Genomic DNA, 17,336 nt, shown 5'->3' on the forward strand with positions numbered 1-17,336 from the left:
TGTATTTAAAAGGATGAACCTGAGCTGGGAAACAGTATTAACAGCAGTGGAGCGATGACTGAACTGTGTGAGGGATGAGATAGGCAGAGGATGAAGGTGCTTCCAGCTGCAGATGAATACAGTTACAGTCTGTATACTCTTGGAGTATATTTTTAGCAGCTATTTAACAAAACATTCATATTACTGGAGCTTGGTTAAAATGGAGACAGCGTGCAGATTGAACAAAAATACTGCACAAAGTGAATAATTCGACTTTTTATAGTCTCCTATTTATAACACAAAACTGGAGATGCATAAACATAAAACATAAAAAAATATCAAAAATCAAATGTTGATTTTCAGTAGTCTGGAGTGCATGGACATCCCCATGCAGCTGTCTTTAGTTACTTGTTAATGTGTCTCTCTGTCTTCAGTTGCGTGTTCAGGATGAGAAATGCGTGCTCGATCGGGTTGCGATCAGGTGATTGGCTCTGCCATTCCAGATGATTCCACTTGTTAACCTTCAATAAGCTCTGTTCACTTCAGAATTAATGTGTCTGCTTCTGTTTTCTGTCCCATCATCAATAAACAATAGTGCCCAGTGTCACTGGAAGCTGCGGGTAACCATTCGTCACACTGCCTTTACCGCGTTTCACAGATTATGTTGATTATGAGCAGAAGGAGCAGCCTTCACAATTCTTTCTTCTGTTATTCTGGGGCAGATTAGTGTGTCCAAAAATGCTGTTCCTGAGCTGCTCGAAAGGGGTTTTTAGACATAATTTGGTCCTTTGCATATTCTGGGATAGCTTATGTTTTATTGTTTGTTTGTTTTTCATTAAATCTGTTCTCAAGTTAAGATATGCTTACTTCCTGATATGATTTCTTTACCATAGAAAGGATCCTATGATCATCCACAACTGTTGTCTTTCCTGGACGTCCAGGCCTCCTTATGTTGCTTAGGCAACCATCTATTGTATTTATCAGTCCCTCATATGTTAGTTTACAGTATTATTACCTCCCATTTAGTAGTTTCTTAAATTGCCAAAATTGATATAAGTTTGACTCTAATCTTGAAGTTGAACTTGTTTCACTTGCGCTGATCACATGCTGTGAGTTCACATCAACAGCTTACAAATGCAACTATTGGAATAAAGAAAGACCTTTTACATTTTGAATTAGTGAAGAAATAACGTAAAAATATAACACATGCCTTTTTCATAGACAGGTGTGTTTTGTGTGTGTGAATTACACTGAGGCCATGGAAAGAAGGCACTGTGTACAAAAATGACTTCAGTTTCTCAGTGATGAATGCACTATTTTGTTCAACTCCTCAAATGCAAACTGAGACTCTGCACTTAATCCAAACTCATGCATCCATAGGCTAAATCTGACTATTGTCACGTCTGGTAGCGTGATTTCATTTTGCCAAGAAGGCCAAAACTTGATCATTTGCAAACCTTCTGCATTACAAGCGTGCAGATGTGCTGCAAATCCGAGCAGCTTCAAGTGTTTCACTTGCGTTTTTCAGTTTTTCTTTTAGTTCTGAAAAAGTTCAAACATGCAGCACGTACCTAAAACTTCACCCCGTGTTCCTGAAAACGTCACGCACATCTCTCATATTTGACTGCACTTGTTTTAAGTTACACATGAAACTGCATGGTTATAGTTGGAAGTGAAAAATGAGCAGTTCAGTTATTTGGGGTGAAAAACACAGAAATGGTTTGTGACCTTTTGTCAGTGCTTGTCAACTCGCCCTGTGCTTGCTATCTCCCTTCCCAGGTGAAGAGGAAGGGGATGGCTACGAGACCGATCACCAGGACTACTGTGAGGTGTGTCAGCAGGGCGGGGAGATCATCCTGTGCGACACCTGTCCTCGAGCGTACCACCTCGTCTGCCTTGAGCCTGAGCTGGACAAGGCCCCCGAGGGCAAGTGGAGCTGTCCCCATTGTGTAAGTACAACTGCTCCTGTTTTTTATTTTCCCGTCTCCTTTGCATCGTTTTTATTCCACAACTTATCTCCGAGCTGTGTGGCTACCTGAGCAGCAAAAACACCTGTTACTGTTAGTTAAAGCTTGTTTTCTTGGAGGATCAGATGAGTAGAAACCCTTTAAGCTTATCAGAAATCTGAGCGGGGAAGCGGCTACGTGCAGACATCCTGCCTCAACAAAAAACTGTCGCCAAATGTGGGTGTAATCTATTCAGCAATGGCACAAATATTGCTCAGTGCTCATTTCTAGATGCTGCGAAGTCTTGGTATCAGATCTCTGAGATTAGTCAGTTAAGGTGCTGTGAAACTGCTCACTAAATTGCTGCATTAAATCCACTGTGTAGAATTTTATGTGATTGTTTCGACTGGTTTAGCTTTTTAGTTTCTTTATGAGTCACGTGTTTTTATCTGTAGGGACGACCTGGTATTGATATCGAAAGTGTGAACAAAGTGAGCGATACTTGCGCTTAAATGTCATTTAGCTAACTGACTGGAGGAGCGGAGAAAAAGAGGGAAAGGGCATGCACTGGTGACAAACAGGAAGCTGAAAAGAAGCTTTTTACCTGCTGTTTATTCAGCGCAAGTGTCAGGTTTATCTGAGTCAAGCATCCCTGAATACCAAGAAGTGGTAGACTGGCATTGAATTTGAAGGAGAGCTGTATCAGAGCAGTATAACTGTCACACTCAAGGTGTTTGTTGACGTGCTAGTGAGATACTTACACTTTGAAAGGGTTGGGGATTTTTTCTGGTCCTTTTTTTTTTGGAAAATTTCGACTCCCCCGAGTAGGTGCTATAGCACAGTCAAAATTTCCACTTCATTAATCGTGAACATTTCAACAATCAAATGCCATGTTGTAAATATGTATGCATTATTCAAAAAGCAATGATTTGTAATGCTGTGTAACCATTCTGCAGTTTGAAAGTCACTGGTTCTTGCAAATAAACGATTTCACATTCTCATTTTATTCTGCACAGCAAGACGAAAAGCTGCTTGCTTTCCTCCGGAGTGTGAGCTCCCTATATGTCACCAGGCTACATTTACAAATTGGCAAATGCCGGTTTTAATATCGTACAGTAGTTGCCAAAACTGTGTTTTATATAAGCTTGGGTCTGTAGTGACTGAGATAGCAGACATTTACTTTAACTGTCAGTGTTGCACAGGGATAGTAGACCCCAAATATGGGTTACATACTGCAGCTGTTACATAAATCAGGTATTTCTTTTTTTAACCTTTATTCACCCAGAATAGGCTCACTTGGAGCAGTGGTCTATTTTTCACAAACTCCATCCTTCACAGTCACGGAGGCCTACTTAAAACAGCACCTGAGCAGCTCCAGCAAAGGTCCTTCTCCCGCTTATCTTATGTCTCACAACCACATTCCCACTTAAGGCTAAAAGAGTCAATGGGAGCCAGGACTCTCAGTGCAATGAACAGCTGGCAACATTAGCAGCTTAATTTTTTTCTGTGAGTCATTAATATGTAACCACAAAATTCTCAATAAGCATCTTGTGGTTGTTGAAAGCTCCTTTTACTTCATGTGTTCAGGATGTTCCTCAGTTTAACAGTTTTGTTTTCTCTCGCTTTCTTTCAGGAAAAAGAGGGAATCCAGTGGGAAGCAAAAGACGAAGACTTTGAGGATTTTGAGGAGGACAGCGAGGACAGAGTGATATCAGAGGTCGGCGTGAGGGTCGCCACTGGGGCGGAGGAGGAAGATGACGACCACATGGAGTTCTGTCGGGTGTGTAAAGACGGAGGTGAGCTGTTGTGCTGCGACACCTGTACGTCTTCCTACCACATCCACTGTCTGAACCCGCCGTTGCCGGAGATTCCCAACGGAGAGTGGCTGTGTCCACGATGCACGGTCAGTTGATGCTCTTGTCACAGTGTTTTTTTAATCTATACCTCACAGATTTCCATCTTCTCGCTTAAATAAACTGATGTGATTTTAAAAATGCATTTTTGCTCCAGTGTCCGCCAATCAAGGGACGTGTCCAAAAGATCCTCCACTGGCGATGGGGTGAGCCTCCACCTCCCATTCCTGTTCCACCCGCTCCCGACGCTCCACCCGACGCCCCGCCACCGCCACCAATGAAAGGCAGGGCAGAGAGGGAGTTCTTTGTAAAGCTGACCGGACAGTCCTACTGGCACTGCACCTGGATCACTGAGCTGCAGGTGAGTCTGAAAGTCACAACCACAAATAATGGCAAGTCTGTTTTCTAGGGATTCCCCCTCCTCAGTCCAAATATTTCTTCTTCTTCTTTTTTTTTAGCCACACACGTGTCAGAGTAATGAACCAGACAGCACACATCTGTCTTTTTAATCAAGCTCCTGCAGCCTAATGTACATCCCTTTGACAACATGCCGTAGCAAAAATATAAATAAAGTAATTAAATTAAATTCACAGTATTGCTCCCTATAAAATAACTGATATTTCTTATACACACACTGGCCATCAGGTATACCAGTACAAAAATATCTAAAAAGTCAACACATGGCAGCAACTCTATGCCTTTAGACACGTAGACACGATGTGGACTTCCAGCACCTTGTGGAATCTGTGCCGTGAAGAATTAAAGTCGTTCTGAAGGCTAAACTGGGTCCAGCCCAGCAAGGTGTAACCAATGAAGTAGCCGTCTCAGGTAGTCAGCCTGGTTTGTTGTTGTTAAAAGACATATTTAAACTTACAGAGTTAGAGTTTTACTTGTTACGTGTCCTTCAGAGGTTAAAATGCAGTTGTGTTTTGACTCTAGCCTGGCTCATTAGCTAATAACCACAAAAAATAACTTTTGCTTGCCCACCCTGGAGGAGAAGTATGAAAGAGAAAGCCCACACCAGACCACCCACAAACGGCCCTTTATAGGACCTTGTTTGGATTGTTGTTACACTGAAACTATGTATATCACGTGTAACTGTTGCTTAATCATCTCTGTGGCTGCAGCCGCTTCTCGCACACTCTTCCCTCAACAAGGGACCTACTTCACACACAGGCGTCTTAAAGGGGACAGAATGGGCGCTATCAGGCGAACCACGAGTGCAGCGCATTCGATTATCTGCATAAGCAAATGCTCGACCCCAAGAATCTTAAACTGATCCTTGGAAGCTTTATTCACAGGGCGGTCCTACTGTTTACACATATTTTAGCGACTGTTTTTACAGCCATAGATGGTATTTGTAAATGAACGTACATCATCACCATCACTAAAGATTATTATTCCCTTAAATTTCCTTTCTACTTTAAAAACTGCACTCAGCATGTCATTTGCAGTGTTTACTCAGCATTTTTGTATTCACCAGATTTATGAAACAAAACAGCAAAAACTGCTTTCTACATTTTTTTAGATTGTTCTCCTGTGTTGAGTCTCTAATGCTTCAGATTTAAAAGATCTAACAATGGAAATCAAACCGTGGCTGAAATATAAAATATATGACGAGGGTCACGTTTTTCCAAGTCTAAACAATGAAAAAAAAATGGTTTTGAAAACCACAAATCTAGGACGTCCTCACCTGAAAAATGATCATCTGAGCAACTAATGTCTTTGTCTCATCAGCTGGAGATCTTCCACTCGGTCATGTATAGAAACTACCAGAGGAAGACGGACATGGACGAGCCTCCCAGCTTGGACTACGGCTCGGGGGGAGAGGATGAGAACGGAGTAGGAAAGAGCGAGAAGAGGAGGGCCAAAGACCCCCAGTATGCCATCATGGAGGACAAATACTACAGATATGGCATCAAGCCCGAGTGGATGATGATTCACCGGATCATCAATCACAGGTAAAGAGCCGTGCACACAAGCACGCAGAGGTCAGGTTTGTGAAGGACCACTAACTGTGATCATGTGTCTCCCTGCTAGTGTGGATAAGAAGGGGATATACCACTACCTGGTCAAGTGGCGAGACCTCGCCTACGACCAGTGTACATGGGAGAGAGACGACATGGATATCCCCGACTTTGCAATTTACAAGGCCAGCTACTGGAAACACAGGTATTTGTTTTTAAAGCTGTATTTCTCATTTATTAACCTCCTAAAACCTGCCGTCCACATATGTGGGCATCACATTTTGGGTTGTCCAGACCACAATACTAAATTTTGCTCTACAAAGGCCTGATATGCAGTTACGAGGACATTACACTGCCAGCTGAAATGTTTCGTGTTTCATGCTCTGAAATCTTTTACTTTTTTGACTTTGTTACAGGCATACGTCTTCCTGCAACCATATTGCTCATAGCGGCACAACTGCTGTTTCTCATTTTGTTTTTGTACTCAGGAAAAATGCTGCTGTGTTCAGACACCAAATAAAAAGTTTTGCACATCAATTGTGACTTTATAATGTTCTATCGAAATTTAATGCAAATCTCCTCATATGTGGATATAACTTTTCTCAGAAACTACATCAGGTAAAAAGATCATTCGTTGTTTTTACATTCATCAGGTCTCAATCAGCCCAAAGAGAAATTAAAATTTCGTGCAATGAAAACGTTCGGGTCTTAGGAGGTTAAAGCAAGTCCGCTAGTGTTTTTCAGCCGCTTCACAGAGACCTGCCTACGTATACGTGCAGTCTCATCTCCCTTTGATGAATCGGATCCCTGCTAGAGTGAACAGCTTAGTGTCAGCGACGTGGCAATAATTCTGCTGCTGTTTAACAGGGACGCCATAATGAAGGAGGACCCAGACAAACCCAGGAAGATAAGGAACAAGAACTCAGATGAGGGTGAAGATGAGTCTCCAGGCTCACCACTCACTGATGTGAGTATTGTAAAGTGTGCAGCTGCTGTCTGCTGTTAGCCAGTCACTCTTTTTTGTTATAAAGTTATTAAATGTTTCTTATAAGAACAATCACATACTGCAATTCAGATTTACATTTTTTATATGCTATAGTGTAAGGATTCCCTTACAATGTGTTCCCTTTATTTTTGTGTTAAATTGTACACATTTAAGGATCTTTATTGTATAAAAGCACACCACTGGTGAACCGACTTCGATTATTTTTACTAATAGTTTTACTAAAGCTGTCCGATGCAGCATGGGAGAATAACCACACTTTCCAATATTTCTCATTTTGCATATCTAAGCCTCTCTCTTGGTAATATTGCTCAAAACTATCTTTGAAAATGTAGATTATTGAACAGTTTCTGATTCATAACCTCATAATTGTTCAGCGTGGAGAGGTTTGTAAATCTGACAACTCAGTAGGTTACATAGGAGTTTAAAATCTGTACCATAAGTGCATCTGCTAAAAATCTCGGACGAGTTCAAATCCCAGTGATTGCCTGGGATTTTTCAAATTTATACCGCAGTCACAGGAAACACTACGAGGAGGCTGAGTGGTAGCATTGGCGACCGCCAGTATTTTTTTTTTATCATGTACAAATCTGTGCGCATTAAACCACAATAAGTCAAAATACAAACAAACAGACACAATTTGACCTTTCAGTCAAAACCTTTACAGAAAATAAAGACTGATGAATGAAATTAGTTTTTTCTTGGTAATCCAGATGTTTTCAGGAAATGTAAAGGAATTTCCATCCATCCATTCGCTTCCGCTTATCCTTTATCGGGGTCACGGGGGAGCTGGAGCCTATCCCAGCTGTCTTAGGGCGAGAGGCGGGGTACACGCTGGACAGGTCGCCAGTCTGTTGCAGGGCTAACACACAGACAGAGACAGCCATTCACTCCCACATTCACACCTATGGCAATTTAGAGTTTCCAGTTAACCCAATCGTATCTCCTCACCGTTTTCTCATTTCTTCCCTTCAGCCTACAATAAAATACGAGGAGCAGCCAGACTTTGTCACGTCAACGGGCGGCACGCTACATCTGTACCAACTGGAGGGCCTGAACTGGCTTCGGTTTTCCTGGGCTCAGGGCACTGACACCATCCTGGCGGACGAGATGGGGCTGGGAAAGACCATCCAAACCATCGTCTTCCTCTATTCACTTTTCAAAGAGGTGCTGATCTTATCTCTGCTTTTTTCCTTTAACGTTGTTTAAAGTCTCGCTGTGTAACACGGTACTGATTTCCCTCTCTGCTCGCTTCAGGGTCACACTAAGGGTCCATTTCTAGTCAGCGCTCCACTCTCCACCATCATCAACTGGGAGAGGGAGTTTGAGATGTGGGCCCCCGATTTCTACGTGGTGACGTACACGGGAGACAAGGACAGCCGAGCCATCATCAGAGAGAACGAGTTCTCCTTTGATGACACGGCCGTCAAGGGAGGAAAGAAGACCTTCAAACTGAGGGTAAGGAGGGATCGTTAGCAGTAGCGGGAAAACACGATATCGACAGTGGCGTCCACTCATCCTTCCTCCCTTGTTTGTCCTCCTGCAGCGAGAAGCTCCTATTAAATTCCACGTGCTGCTGACCTCCTACGAGCTGGTGACCATCGACCAAACGGCGCTGAAGTCTATTGACTGGGCCTGTCTGGTGGTGGATGAAGCTCACCGCCTTAAGAACAACCAGTCCAAGGTACAGCAGCTACTGCATATGAGTCCACATTAACGCACTTCACCTCTCTCTGGTGGCCAAACTATGCAATGGCAACACTTTAGTCCCACAGTACTTAACTACTTTCATAGGTCGTTTAATGTACTTTATCATGAGAGTAATAGATTAAGTATTAGCTGTACTTCTTCAGGAAGTTGGGGTCCATGCCATAATGACTTAATTACAACTAATTATAAGATCTATGCAATATAAGATATTTACTTACAGTATAAAACACCTTAAGGCGACTATTGTTGTGAGTTTGCACTATAGAAATAAAACTGATGTGAAATTAAGTCAAATATGTTTGTTTTTTAATGATGTGGAAGAGTTTAGAAAAATCCACTGAGAGTTAAATAACGCTGAGCTTCCTTATTTGTGTTTCCAGTTCTTCAGGCGTCTGAACGACTACAAGATCGACTACAAGCTTCTGCTCACAGGAACTCCGTTACAGAACAACCTGGAGGAGCTGTTTCACCTGCTCAACTTCCTCACACCTAACCGCTTCAAGTAGGACTTCTTTCTTTGTAAAGCACACACCTTCACACTACATGAACACCTAATTTTAAAAGGGGGTCCTACAAGAGTAGCTTTGCATGAGTCGTCATTAATTTAAAAAATAATGAATCTGTTCTAGCTTTTGGTGCAGCCCATTCACTTCATCCCCTGTTAGAAAAAGCTGTTTTACCTACTCTCTGTTAAGTGTGTCATATTTAACACATGAGTTTTTATGTGTTTGTGAGAGTGTAGAAGTATAATACAAATAAATCTCATGTATGCAAATTAATATTTAACTAATTATAAAATGGTCAGGTGTTTGAACAAACACTGACAATTTTCTAGCAATTATAAAGAGTTGAGGCCACACTCTTGAAAGGCCACTTTCTTCTGATTGGCTGCCCCTCGTCTGGCTCCCTCAAACAAAAGCTTGTAAGCGTTGCGTCCATAGAAGCAAATGAAGCTGATATCTGTTCAGCACAAAAGTAGAAAAGATAGTAACTGAGTGTTTGGAGTAGTCTAAAGCCTAATGCTTAGGTTTACAGGGGTTACTATTATGTACACGTATCTCATTACCTGTAAACAGTAATGTGCCCAGTACTTGTAGCTCTACTAATTCATCTGTTCTTATTTCTAGTTGCAGTAGAATTGTCTATGATAGATTTTCTTCTCTCTCTCTTTGCAGTAACCTCGAGGGCTTCCTAGAAGAGTTCGCTGACATTTCCAAGGAGGACCAGATCAAGAAGCTCCATGACCTGCTGGGGCCTCACATGTTGCGCAGACTGAAGGCCGACGTCTTCAAGAACATGCCCGCCAAGACCGAGCTGATTGTCAGAGTGGAGCTGAGCCCTATGCAGAAGTATGACACTGACAAATGTAGATACAAATCTACGTTTGTAGCACTTAGACGAGCATCTTCCGTAGCCTAAAACCAAGGTCAGATTCAACTGAAAGGGTGTGTTTGTGTGTACAAGTGCGACAGTTAGTCTATACATCCTCTGTTGTTTGTAAGTGTTTGTTGGAGGGGAGAAAAAGGTTTTAAAAAGACTTCATCTTGATCTACACATTATATAAACATTGTATAAACAACAGGAGCCAGGCATTAATCTGGAGTTGGTACCCCTCTGCACTCTCCTGGGAAGCTTTTGTACATGTTGGAGCCTGTCTGTGGGATTGTTGTCCGTTAATGCAGAAAAGCATTTGGGCGGTCAGACACTGATGTCAGATCAGACGGGCTGACTCTTTCTAGTTCATCCCAAAGGTGTTCGGTAGAGTTGAGGTGTTCCCACAAAGCTGGAAATACAGAATTGAAGAACTGAAGAGTTTGTAAACTCTTAGATTTTTCTCATGATTTCCTTTCTTTTGGTTTCTTTTCTTGGAGACCAAAATGTGACACTACAAACCACATGAGAACATTCAGTCCTCTTATTGGCCGGATGTGTTCAGAGCAGGAGCAACATTGTTCTGGACTAGTGAATAACATGGAGCAGTTATTCCTAACATTTGTATTCAATATACCTGACTGCAACAAGATCGGCTAGAGATTGGATCACGTTTTCACCATAAACCAGTTGCTCGCTCATCCAATGGCCTTTTTGTTGTTATTTCGGTCCTCACTCATGTGCGATTACTTTGTTCACATCTGCACCAATCAACCACATTAAAGCGAAAAATGAACCAGCTGTGCATCTTAAAACTGAACAGCTGGCTCCTGGAATTCCTCCACCAGTGTCAGTGGGACTCAGTGAAATGCGAGAATTCAAAGATTTAATAGATCCATCTAATGTTGTTGACGTCGTGTTGACACACTCCTAATCATTTCACGATTTTGTGTTTTTCTTGGATTTTCTTAAATGCAGGAAATACTACAAGCTAATTCTGACCAAAAACTTTGAAGCTCTAAACTCGAAAGGCGGAGGAAATCAGGTCTCGCTGCTCAACATCATGATGGACCTAAAGAAGTGCTGCAATCATCCCTACCTCTTCCCCGTTGCCTCAATGGTGAGAAGAAACAAAAGGACACTTTTGTCTTTGGGGATTCTTGATCCACAGAAAGAGTAGATTTAATGCTGCTTAAGTTTCCTGTATTATTTCAGCATTTACTCCAAGATTTGCTTTAAATGAATAGCAAATTGCTTAACAGGGACACCCTGTGGTAATGTGTGGAAGAGCTCCTGTGTCATACTGTATCTTCTTTGTGTTTGTAGGAATCCCCGAAAACACCCAGCGGTGCTTATGAAGGGTCAGCCCTCACTAAGGCCTCTGGGAAACTGACCCTGTTGCAGAAGATGCTGAGGAAGCTGAAAGAGCAGGGACACCGAGTGCTGGTCTTCTCACAGGTACGTCTTCACACAGACACAAACGAGCGCGCATTCACACACGCAAACACCAGATGGGTATCTCCCTGCGCAGATGTTAAATTGGTCTCGTGACATCTCCAGAAGGCTCAGCGGCAGGCTGTGATTCCAGCTGTGCGGCTGCACGGGTAATCAAGTATTCATGAAAACACATGCCGGTGTCTCTCTCTACCTCTCTGTCTCCTCCGTTTTCAGATGACTAAAATGCTCGACTTACTTGAAGATTTTCTGGATTATGAAGGTTACAAGTACGAGCGAATTGATGGAGGCATCACGGGAGCGCTGAGGCAAGAAGCCATCGACCGCTTTAACGGTGAGACACAGGATCAAGTGCGGTAAGCTGACCGTGAGCTCAGCTAAGGATGAGTAGGTGTCACGCTGCCTTGCAGTACTCTAGAAAGACTCATTAAATTGACAGAAATAACAAAAATGCTGCGACAGACTAACCGAGAAAGTTTGCTGATTAAAATATAAGTTAAAATGTTTTAAAACGATACGAGACAGTTATACCAATAGGCTGTATGTACAAGACTGACACAGGCAGTAGTCAGTGAAGTCATGTGTTTCTGCCACATTTATTTTAGCTTGTTGAAACCAACCGTAACAAGCATGCCTGTGGAAGCTGGGACCACTGCACTCTTAAAGGGAGTGTGCCCTCGGTAGCTTCTCCTTCAGCACTAATGGGGCCATAATGGTTTTACAGAACCTTTTTACAGTGCAGGCAATATACTGCATTTTAAAATGATGCAATTTACACATTATTAATAAAACTACTGTTAAGTCAAATTTAATTTAAATGTGATGTACAAAGCGTGTCATTAAAGTGCTTATTTATTTATTCGTCGTCAGGATTCAGATGGTTCTCTACATTTAGGTCGAGGGTCATATGATGATGATGTTGCTTTGATTGCACAATAACAAGAAGAAATATGGAAAACACTTTCAAAAACATTCTGTTGGTAACGCTCAACTCCTCATTTGACTTTTGGGATTCAATGTTTAAGAAAATGAAGAATCTGAGGGCAAGATTTAGCATGATGATCATAGAAATAATACCTCCCAAATGCGGTAAAGCAAAAGCAACAAGTCTGTTTTGAAAATGTAAGGAGTAAAAAGTACATAAATTTTTTTTTAATTCAGGGAGTAAAAGTAAAAAGTAGTCCGAAAAAAAAAGTAAAGTATAAACAACTGTAAATTGCACTTAAGTACATTAAGGAAGTATTTGTACTTCGTTACCTACAGGGAGTGCAGAATTATTAGGCAAGTTGTATTTTTGAGGAATAATTTTATTATTGAACAACAACCATGTTCTCAATGAACCCAAAAAACTCATTAATATCAAAGCTGAATGTTTTTGGAAGTAGTTTTTAGTTTTAGCTATTTTAGGGGGATATCTGTGTGTGCAGGTGACTATTACTGTGCATAATTATTAGGCAACTTAACAAAAAACAAATATATACCCATTTCAATTATTTATTTTTACCAGTGAAACCAATATAACATCTCCACATTCACAAATATACATTTCTGACATTCAAAAACAAAACAAAAACAAATCAGCGACCAATATAGCCACCTTTCTTTGCAAGGACACTCAAAAGCCTGCCATCCATGGATTCTGTCAGTGTTTTGATCTGTTCACCATCAACATTGCGTGCAGCAGCAACCACAGCCTCCCAGACACTGTTCAGAGAGGTGTACTGTTTTCCCTCCTTGTAAATCTCACATTTGATGATGGACCACAGGTTCTCAATGGGGTTCAGATCAGGTGAACAAGGTGGCCATGTCATTAGTTTTTCTTCTTTTATACCCTTTCTTGCCAGCCACGCTGTGGAGTACTTGGACGTGTGTGATGGAGCATTGTCCTGCATGAAAATCATGTTTTTCTTGAAGGATGCAGACTTCTTCCTGTACCACTGCTTGAAGAAGGTGTCTTCCAGAAACTGGCAGTAGGACTGGGAGTTGAGCTTGACTCCATCCTCAACCCGAAAAGGCCCCACAAGCTCATCTTTGATGATACCAGCCCAAACCAGTACTCCACCTCCACCTTGCTGGCGTCTGAGTCGGACTGGAGCTCTCTGCCCTTTACCAATCCAGCCACGGGCCCATCCATCTGGCCCATCAAGACTCACTCTCATTTCATCAGTCCATAAAACCTTAGAAAAACCAGTCTTGAGATATTTCTTGGCCCAGTCTTGACGTTTCAGCTTGTGTGTCTTGTTCAGTGGTGGTCGTCTTTCAGCCTTTCTTACCTTGGCCGTGTCTCTGAGTATTGCACACCTTGTGCTTTTGGGCACTCCAGTGATGTTGCAGCTCTGAAATATGGCCAAACTGGTGGCAAGTGGCATCTTGGCAGCAGCACGCTTGACTTTTCTCAGTTCATGGGCAGTTATTTTGCGCCTTGGTTTTTCCACACGCTTCTTGCGACCCTGTTGACTATTTTGAATGAAACGCTTGATTGTTCGATGATCACGCTTCAGAAGCTTTGCAATTTTGAGACTGCTGCATCCCTCTGCAAGATATCTCACTATTTTTGACTTTTCTGAGCCTGTCAAGTCCTTCTTTTGACCCATTTTGCCAAAGGAAAGGACGTTGCCTAATAATTATGCACACCTGATATAGGGTGTTGATGTCATTAGACCACACCCCTTCTCATTACAGAGATGCACATCACCTAATATGCTTAATTGGTAGTAGGCGTTCGAGCCTATACAGCTTGGAGTAAGACAACATGCATGAAGAGGATGATGTGGACAAAATACTCATTTGCCTAATAATTCTGCACTCCCTGTACAAAGCACGCAGCTGTGGAAAAGTGCTTGTGTCAACGGGTGTGACTGAGTGAATGAAGTATGTTGTATAAAGCAGTCAAATATAGTAGAAAAGCACCATTTACACACCCACACACACAAAGTGAAACCCATGATGTCAAAGCCTTTTTTGTTGAGATATTTTATTTTATTTTTTGTGGTGGTGTGGGGTGACCTTTATTGGATAGTGGAGAGTGGATGGGAAGAAGGGGGAAATTAAGCAACAAAGCGCCTGGTGTTAGACTAGAAGCCTTGTGACACCCAATGAGCAAAATTGGCACCTTGTCTTCTTCATGTTTTTCTCTCTGGAAACACAGTGACAATTTAAATCACAGAGAGGCAGCAGAAGAAGAATCTGTATGATTAAAAAAAATATATATATATTTATAGAAATTGCTGGGGACCGTGTGGGTTCGGAGGTAGAGACAGCCATGCTTGGGATAAATCTGACCGCTCAGGAGGGGTGCAGGACTTAAATTCTTGCATCTATCCCGCCAGATAAACATGAATCGTATGTGTAACAGCTGATCTGAGTGATTTGTAGAAGACAACATTGTTTTACTGTCAGAACCTGATCCATGTATGCAGTAATGAACGGTGGTTAGCACTGTCGCCTCACAGTAGAAGGTCCTGTGTTCAATTCCACCATCATGCCGGGGTCTTTCTTGCATGTTCTCCCCATGTTTGCGTGGGTTCTCTCCGCTTCCCACAGTCCAAAGGCATGCAGGTAGTCATGATAGGTTAATTGGTAACACTAAATTGCCCACAGGTGTGAAGGCAGGTGCGAATGTCTTTTATGAATGCCTCGCGACGCTGCCGAGATTCATCAAAGTCACTGTTACGTGCTGTAAGATCGTCCTGCATCAGCGATTCGTTTATGGCAGCTGTAGCTCAGGTGGAAGGTTGGTGGATCGATCTCAGCCCCGGTGCATCGGAGTGTGTGCAAAGATCACAAAGCATTTAAGCGTAGATAAAATCGCTGTATTGGAGGAATGAGCTTTCTGCACTCTGTAAATGCTCAGACTTTGTCACTGTAAAAAGAAGCAACTTGTAGCCTGTAAAACAAGATGTATCCTTGTATGTGTTACGCATACAATTTGGAAAATGGGGATTTTCACCTTTCCTCCCTGTAGTCCAGCTAAGTTAGTTGAGTTCTGCTCTGTTTGATTATTATATCGGTGTTATTGAACAGTAGAACTATTTGGGGCTCAGCTCTAAACATTCAGGCTGAAGAGCTCCAGGACAGAACGAATGTTTTGGCCCCGTGCTCACAGCTTTGAGCGCATCCACCCGCTCCAATTATGAGCTCATTCTGACAGCATCACCCCTTCTGCTTCCAAACACATGAACACTTCCAGCTACAGCTATCACAGCCACATAAGGTTCAAAATAGAGCCCCTTTTTAAGGTGATAATATCAGTGCAGTCTTTGATAAATTGCTTGCTGCAGACTTTAGTAAAGCATGTTTGCGTGATTCTTTTACACACTGTCCTACAAGTGTTCCTGTTTATTTCCCTCTCACACATACGCTCTCCGCCCTCTCTGTTTCCAGCTCCGGGTGCTTGCCAGTTTTGCTTCTTGCTCTCCACCAGAGCCGGAGGTTTAGGCATCAACCTGGCCACAGCGGACACTGTCATCATCTTCGACTCGGACTGGAATCCTCATAATGACATTCAGGTGCCGTTCGGTCGGCTTTTCGTGTAAGCGAAGTGATCTCTACTTCATAAAACTTTGCCTCTTTAAAGAATTACCTCATCGCTTCCTTCGCAGGCCTTCAGTCGAGCTCACCGCATCGGACAGGCCAACAAGGTCATGATTTATCGTTTCGTAACGCGAGCCAGCGTGGAGGAGCGTATCACCCAGGTGGCCAAGAGGAAGATGATGCTGACCCACCTAGTGGTGCGCCCGGGTTTGGGATCCAAGGCAGGCTCCATGACCAAGCAGGAGCTGGATGACATCCTCAAGTTTGGGACGGAGGAGCTCTTCAAGGACGAGGGGGAAGGTGACGGCAGTTACTGTTGAATCTAAAAATAACACGTCCACGAGCTGAGCTGGATCTGTTAGTCAAATAAAACTAGGATTGTCTGTTAAATGTAATCAAGTAGGGGTTTGGCTTGGATTGGGATAGATTCTAATAGGGCATGTTTTGATAGGCTTATTCTGCTGAATTCAATTATTTTGTCAAATACACTCAGTTTAATGCCTTTCATTCTGACAGGTTTCGCCACAGGGCATTCCTGGCATGTTCTGGTGTTATTGATTAAAATAACTGACAAGAGCATTTTTACTTGTTAAAATGTGTTGGAAGAACCATAGAAACAATTGCTCGCTTTTTAACTCCACATTTGGCAGGCATGAAGAACAGTTCAGGGGATAAAGTTGAGGACGAGGGCAACGTCATTCACTATGACAGCACCGCCATCGAGAGGCTGCTGGACCGAAGCCAAGACGACACAGACGACTCGGATGTCCAGAACATGAACGAGTACCTCAGCTCCTTCAAAGTGGCCCAGTACATGGTGCGAGAAGAAGATAAGGTGAGGACTTACTTGAATACCCATTTATTGTATCTTTGCTTGCAAAAATGTGCAACTTGTGCAAAGGTCTGGAGTGGAGACATCGTTTTCTCCTCACATGGATGAAAAATAGAGATGAAGTGTAGCATTTCTTTGCACATACATGTTTAATGCTGCAGATCGAGGAGATTGAGCGGGAGATAATCAAACAGGAGGAGAACGTGGACCCAGATTATTGGGAGAAGCTTTTGCGGCATCACTACGAACAGCAACAAGAGGATCTGGCAAGCAAACTTGGTAAAGGAAAGAGGAACCGCAAGCCTGTCAACTACAATGATGCTGCACAGGAAGACCAAGGTAGGGGGCGAGTCTCGTGTAAGATGAAGAAACTCCACATAACAGAATGATGCTTAGGAGTAGGAAGCCCTGGATGTGAACATGGGTCCTCGTTCACGTGGACCTAAGAATGGATGTAAGATTTATTATGTTAATCTGAGGATCGAAGTAGAAAAATAATGAGGTCTCAGATTATGTGTGTGTGCTTTTTGAGTTATGACTTGCACAGTGGAAGTGAATGGGCCTGGCCTATTGACAGACCACCGTGTGCTGTTTCAGAGTGGCATGCTGACATTTCAGATAACCAGTCCGAGTACTCGGTGGGTTCTGAGGAGGAGGACGAGGACTTTGATGATCGGCCAGAAGGTA

General features: G+C 42.6%; 1 protein-coding gene across 4 annotated transcripts in view; it reads left to right on the plus strand.

The window, feature by feature from the left end:
* The window catches only part of chd3 (chromodomain helicase DNA binding protein 3), a 56,383-nt gene that overhangs the window by 7,801 nt on the left and 31,246 nt on the right, over window positions 1-17,336 (plus strand). For 3 of the 4 annotated variants that reach the window (XM_004562672.6, XM_012922278.5, XM_012922279.5), the window contains 19 exons: window positions 1,759-1,928; window positions 3,559-3,828; window positions 3,936-4,139; window positions 5,516-5,739; window positions 5,819-5,950; window positions 6,613-6,712; window positions 7,724-7,915; window positions 8,006-8,206; window positions 8,295-8,432; window positions 8,839-8,960; window positions 9,634-9,807; window positions 10,808-10,949; window positions 11,156-11,287; window positions 11,501-11,618; window positions 15,668-15,792; window positions 15,886-16,117; window positions 16,468-16,652; window positions 16,811-16,988; window positions 17,247-17,333. In XM_004562672.6, coding sequence (XP_004562729.2) covers window positions 1,759-1,928; window positions 3,559-3,828; window positions 3,936-4,139; window positions 5,516-5,739; window positions 5,819-5,950; window positions 6,613-6,712; window positions 7,724-7,915; window positions 8,006-8,206; window positions 8,295-8,432; window positions 8,839-8,960; window positions 9,634-9,807; window positions 10,808-10,949; window positions 11,156-11,287; window positions 11,501-11,618; window positions 15,668-15,792; window positions 15,886-16,117; window positions 16,468-16,652; window positions 16,811-16,988; window positions 17,247-17,333 — 3,126 coding nt within the window. The remainder of the gene's footprint in view (window positions 1-1,758; window positions 1,929-3,558; window positions 3,829-3,935; window positions 4,140-5,515; window positions 5,740-5,818; window positions 5,951-6,612; window positions 6,713-7,723; window positions 7,916-8,005; window positions 8,207-8,294; window positions 8,433-8,838; window positions 8,961-9,633; window positions 9,808-10,807; window positions 10,950-11,155; window positions 11,288-11,500; window positions 11,619-15,667; window positions 15,793-15,885; window positions 16,118-16,467; window positions 16,653-16,810; window positions 16,989-17,246; window positions 17,334-17,336) is intronic. The other variant, XM_023153100.3, reaches the window with a different exon arrangement.

Source organism: Maylandia zebra, linkage group LG3 (assembly GCF_041146795.1).
Source record: "Maylandia zebra isolate NMK-2024a linkage group LG3, Mzebra_GT3a, whole genome shotgun sequence".
Taxonomy (NCBI): Eukaryota; Metazoa; Chordata; class Actinopteri; order Cichliformes; family Cichlidae; genus Maylandia; species Maylandia zebra.